At 40.9% G+C, this 6,000-nt stretch overlaps 1 protein-coding gene across 10 annotated transcripts in view; it reads right to left on the reverse strand.

Moving 5' to 3' along the window:
* MLH3 (mutL homolog 3) overlaps nt 1-5,521 on the reverse strand; it is a 28,387-nt gene extending 22,866 nt beyond the window's left edge. For 5 of the 10 annotated variants that reach the window (XM_064571379.1, XM_064571378.1, XM_064571377.1 and 2 more), the window contains exons 1-2: nt 5,386-5,521; nt 713-4,073 (exon numbers count right to left, since the gene is read on the reverse strand). In XM_064571379.1, the coding sequence (XP_064427449.1) occupies nt 713-4,010 (3,298 nt within the window). In that variant the 5' untranslated portion in view covers nt 4,011-4,073; nt 5,386-5,521. Of the gene's footprint in view, nt 1-712; nt 4,074-5,054; nt 5,197-5,385 lie in introns of those variants that run through there. The other 5 variants (XM_064571381.1, XM_064571380.1, XM_064571382.1 and 2 more) reach the window with 5 other exon arrangements.
* Nucleotides 5,522-6,000: the final 479 nt, after the last annotated feature.

Below are 6,000 nucleotides of genomic sequence, written 5' to 3' on the forward strand. Positions count from 1 at the left end.
GGGACCTGAGAACTCAAGAGTCCCAATGTAGGCTCTGATGGAGCCTGTGGTACGATTTAAAAAGCTACATTGTCTTCCTGAATAACAGCTACTTATAGCATAAACAGATCAAATGGGTTAGCATATGTATTATAATAAACTATATTTGAAAAGTATAGTTAGGAAAGTACATACTTTATCTACATTCCAAAAAATTTATGGTCAAGTCCTTTTTCCTAAAAACACAAATTCATCAATATATAGTACTGTACTGAGCCATAGATTATCTGGGAAACCTAGGATGATAACAGGATCATCCTGGCCCTTTACCTGGGAGCTGCAGAGAGCAACAACTTCCAGTAAAATACCATGCTGACATTGCAGGAATTTTATATTTAAGAGAGAGAAGAAAGTGGGGTAGGGAAGCACTGTGGATCTTCTCATCTATTAATAGTATCATTTTCATTAAAAACGGTCTCATCCTCCTACACGTCCACACACCCATAGACACATATACATACACTTCCATTCTACTATCAGTCGTTCATTGTATTTCTAGATATAAATAGTATTGGACCTAGAAAATCTTCATATACCATAAAACACATTTTATAATTAAACTTCAAAATGTTCCGTCAGCTGAGATAATCTCTTTGGGCAATGATTATCTCACCCCTTGCCCATTATTTCCACCTTTAAAAGCATTTCGTGCCAGTGAATACTACATGCTTACCGTTCTCATGTATGACATCCACAGCTATGGTTGTCAGGTCTTTAGTACAAGCAGCCCGAACATCCTCAGTAGGAGCAGTGAATGTGCTGAGTCCAGTTATTTTGTTGATGTAAACCATTCTTCCCAGGGCTACATCAAAATGCTGCTGCCAGTCTGAAGAGCATGTGCTTGACTCCTCATCTCCAGAACAAGTTCTTGCTATAGATTCTTCACTCTGAAAACATGTTCCATTTTGGTCAGAGGTGGAATCCTCTATGTGACTCACTGACATTCTACGGGGAGAGTCAGGACCTCCTCCCTGTGGTTCCAGAGCTACAAGAACATCTGAATCCTTACTGACAACTTTAGAATGATTACAGAGTAACACCAAAGGAGTTTCTGGTATCACAGAATTCCCTGTTGTATTGTTGTTAGAGTATGTTTCACTATCTTTATGGAAGGAATTATCCTGTGTGACAGGGTCCAACACTGGAATGATGCCACACTCTGTTTCTTCATACTCATTTGGAAATAACTTACAAGAATCTAGGGTTAACCCACTGCACAAGTCATGGTCTTTGCTCCTGTAATCTGATAGTGGAAGTTCATCAAAATGACTCATCATTTCCATTGCTTGAGTCTCTCTTTCCGAACCTTTCATTCTGGATAATTTAGAGGCTAAAGATTTAGGAGACTGCTTGACACACAAAGGTTTTCTGTTAAAATGAGGTAACTCCCTTAGAGTTATAGGACTTTCTCTTAAGCAAGGCATCTGTTGTTCCAAACAATCTTCTTCATTGGAGAATGGAAACTTCTTTGAGTAAAGGATGTGACTTACTGATTGACAACTATTATTTGAGCCATTATGTTTCATAGTAGTGACTTTACAAATGTCTGAGTTGTCTAAGTGATTCTGGTCTGTCTGTGGAATGTCAGGTTCAACTTGAGGACTGAGACTAGTAGAGATTTCAAAATTATTATTTTCTTCCACTTCTATATTCAGAGGATTTTTAACCTTCCCATATTGCCTCTTAAACTTCTCTAAAGATCCTAGTTGTGAACTTAAGCTTAGCTTCTTATGGGCTATGGGTTTGGAGGAACCAACCAATTCATCTATTTTCTTACTACAGTTTGAAAGATGTGTACACCACAGGGAAGAAGAGGATGTGTCAGGTAATAAGCAACCTGCGTGTGGTTTTTTACTACTTGCCTGAGAAATAGAAACATTTTTATAAGTTGCTTTTGGTTTGTTCTCTAGCCCCAAATTTATATTTGTTCTGCACAATATTTTGTTAGACAGTTGGGCAAATTCTTTACTTAAAGTGCTGGTTCTATCTTTGATGTTTGGAGTCTCAACTGAATGGCATGCTCTATTTACAAATGTTTCTCTGGCACTCGCAGAACCAGGTTGAACACAGTTTTTAAGTAAATGTTCTCCTTCAGTTGATTTAGTTTGCTCATTTTGTACCACATGTGTTATAAAGCCAGTGGAACATAATTTAACTTGTCCATAACTAAAAATGTTTATTCCTCCACAATCACTAGGTTGTTTTTTTCTTTTCTCTTCCTCTCTCTGGGCACCATGTACTCTCAATAACGTTGTCGCAAAAGGCAGAGGCTGGCATCCCATTTCAGTAGCACCTTTAAATCTCTCTAGTTGATTCCGAGTTCCATTATTTGTCAGGATACTGGTAGCCATGCCATTAACAACAGTACTTGCATTCTGGATTTCTAGATCATCTCCACTCTTCTCAAAGCTGTATGATGTCTGAAAAGGGCTTGCCAACATTTCTGAACTGGTTCCACAGGGATTTTCTAAACAGTTAAGTTCTAAGCAAAATTTTTTATGTTTTTCATTTTCTCCTGATTCTGATACTTCAGCTGTCTGTTGTTCCAAGATCCTTGATTCTGAGCAAGAGCTATCTTTGATTTGTAAAGATGACTCCGTCACTTTACTATGGCCTGGGGCATCTGATTCATAAATGCGCAAAAATGAATCATTTGTCTTTTTTCTGATACCTTCCGAATCTCTAGAATTCTGTGTGTTTCTTCTGTTTTCTTCAGTAGCTTTTCTTTTCACAGCTTTTGATTGAAAATTAAACATTTCATAGGAATCCAAAATACTATTACATGCCTCTTGGAAACTGACCTGGTCACCCTTCTCATCAGACGACACATGCTTCTGAAGAGTAGCACTAAATAAACTAAAATCATTATCTTCACTAAATTCTTTAATGTCCTCACCTGATAATTCCACAAATAATTTTTCTTTCTTTAAAAACATTTTCATTCCTTCCTGAATGCAAACCAAAACAGTATCCCAGTTCTGAAATTCAATGAGCGTTTTTGCCGGCTCCATGCATACATCATATTCACAGGACGGGCCTTGCACATTGATTACATATATCCCGTGGAGCTCTGGGTGAGACCGATGCCGAGGACTTGAATTCATTTGTCTGGCAGCAGAGCCATTCTTTGGCTTGCATATAATACTTTCTTTCCTCAGTAAAAAGTCAATGAATTTATGAAGCTTTGTCCTTAAAATTAGTCTTTTGTTCACAAACAAAAATTGCATATTCTTATTATAATGCGCTGCAGAGCTGACATAGCCACTAAGCTCAAATTCCTTATATTTAAATTTTATTTCTCTTAATTTTTGGGACTTACCCAGGCCATAAATTTGACAAAATCGGGAACATACGTCTTTGGTTTTGGGGAGCTGAAGAACCATGGAACCAGAAATATCATTTCTCAAAGAGAATGAAATGGAAGGGTGCATGAGTGAGAGAGCTTCTATTCTCTGCCTAACCTTCTCAAACTCCAGTCTAGGATCCATGCATTTCCTTCTTACAGGTAACTGATAAAATAGGTTATATATTGTTACTGTTGTCCCGGCACTTGGTCTAGTCAAGTCAGCTTCACAAGCTTTCAGGGCTTTTCCATTCTGAAACAGTTTCACAAAAGTTTTCCCTGTCCTGTTTTTCTTGGATGAAATTTCCACAGCACTGGCCATGTCAGCTATGCTTGCCAAGGCCTCCCCTCGGAAACCATAAAACCTAGGACTCTCCAAGTCCTGTACAGAGCTGCATTTACTAGTGAAATAACGATTTCCCACCTTGTCCATATCATCACTCCCCATCCCGAACCCATTGTCTATCACTTGAACTTGGAAGGTTTCCATATTCACCCTGACAGCCACACATTTCGCTTCAGCATCAATACTGTTGAGGGCAAGCTCCTCAACACACTGGCCTAAGGAGCATATAGCCAAACCAGAACGCAATCTGGCTTGTACTTCAACTGACAAGCACTTGATCATGGCAGGTAGAAAGCTGGTAAGAATGCCAGGCACTGGTTTCCTTCCCTCACTGGAAATAATTGCCTATGGGAGAAAAAAAAAAAAAGCACGCACACTATCAAAGCCTCAGAGTTACACAGCATTATCCATTTCTCTCAAGCATTACAAAGAAATACCATTTGAGGTAAATTAAATCTCTTATTAAACGTCACTGTAAAAAACAAAACAAAATAAATTACAGCTTTGATCTCTAGGCAGATCATACAGCTCATGTTTGGTGCAATGGATTTAATATCCAAAGCAGCATTTACAATTTCATAATTTTCACTGCTCCCTTCTAAATCCCACATGCCCTAAAGTGAAATCATAATCACAACTGAAGTTGACCCGTAAGGCAGTGTTCAAAATTCTAATCACTTCACCAAAAACAGATGTCTAAATTAAATTCAGCTAGAAATTCACAAAAAAAATGTCCAAGCTAGTTTCATAATATACATTACACAATAACCATGACTTTTAGTAAAAACTCATCATGAAGTGTTAAGACAGAGGAAATTTAAAAAATCAAGCTGTGTATCAAGAAGAAATGGGCATTAAGAGATTATTATTCATTATTATTATTGGTTAAATGTTGCCTCAGAGGAAAGAGACTGGGAATGGAAAAGGGTAAAGCAGGACTTGCCTTTTCGTTATCAACTTTCCTGTATCAGTTGATTTTTACATCTTGTTCACACATTACTTTGATAAAAAGTTTTCAGAAGGTCCCTGTATTAACAGTCTTTTGGTATTTACAGATGGCTACACACTACCTTCACAATAGTGATGGTCTGGGGCTGCCTGAACTTGACTTTACCTTTTCCTGTCAGGTATACAATATTAAGATTATAGTGCCACTAAGGGTCTCCCCCCTTCTTCGTAAGTGAGACAGCAGCAGGAGGTGCCCCTCTCGCAGGTGGTAGGGCTAGTTTTCCAAACCCGGGAACACCAGAGCTATAATCGCAGATCTGATGTTTTTTAAGGTAGGGAACTTTGCAGCCGGCAGCAACTGAGAGGTAAACACTTAACTGGTATTCCGACTGTTACCCAACTTAACGACTTCTTGATGACATCCCAGTCTTTCCCGGGCCACAGTCAAAGGGGACGATTCGGTCCGGGCCTCCAGCGGCGAAAGCTCCGCGGGGGCAGGACCATCCCCCAGGCTCAGGCTCACGCTCAGGCTCCACCCCGTCCCCTCCCCCCGACTCCCAGGCCGAGCCCGGCCGCCCTAACGCAGGAGGCCTCCGGCAGCCCCTGCGCAGCTGGGTCCCAAACACGCCCGCGGCGGGCGTCAGGGCCTTTCCGCCGTTAGAAGGGCTCCCGGAACCGTCCCTTCGACGCGTGCTTTCCCCCAAGTCACCTCGAACACAGCTTCACCAACTCCCGGTTACCAATCGCCTCGGACGCGGGGCGCGGGCACGTTGGCTCGCGAGGCTCATGCACGCGCCACGAGCATGCGCTTCCGAGGCGCCTCGCGGGGAACGCGCGTTTGTCGGTGACACCCAAGTGCGCATGCGCACCAGCTGTTCTTTGATTGGGAAGCTAGGTGGGTGTGTGTATGTGGGGGGGTCTCTTCACATGGGTACCCGAATTCTCAATAGTTTTACCCCTTTAGCATGGTGTGAAAAGCTGTTTCCAGCAATTTTCACTTTTGCTTTTCTTGTGTTCCTTTCCCCCTTCCTCCTTCGTACTACCTACCATTTAATTCAATATGTTATTTTGTGTTTTGTAGGTCTTCTCTCACTAGAATGTAAACTATTTGAAGGTAGGGATTTTATCCATTTTGTTTACTTTACAGTGCCTGTCCTGTTAGGCATTCAGTGGATGAATCAGCCTTCCATCTTATACAGTTGTAGCATTTCAGAGGTGGAAAAGACTGAGAAACTAGCTCGACCCTCTTAACTTACAGGTAAAGACACCAAGACTCATCTACTTTTTTGATATGTTCCTAATGCCACCGCAGCTCCTTTTCTGA

The sequence above is a fragment of the Mirounga angustirostris genome, unplaced genomic scaffold (assembly GCF_029215605.1).
Source record: "Mirounga angustirostris isolate CCGP_5_RB_7025 unplaced genomic scaffold, mMirAng1.0.hap1 SCAF_9, whole genome shotgun sequence".
NCBI classification, from domain to species: Eukaryota; Metazoa; Chordata; class Mammalia; order Carnivora; family Phocidae; genus Mirounga; species Mirounga angustirostris.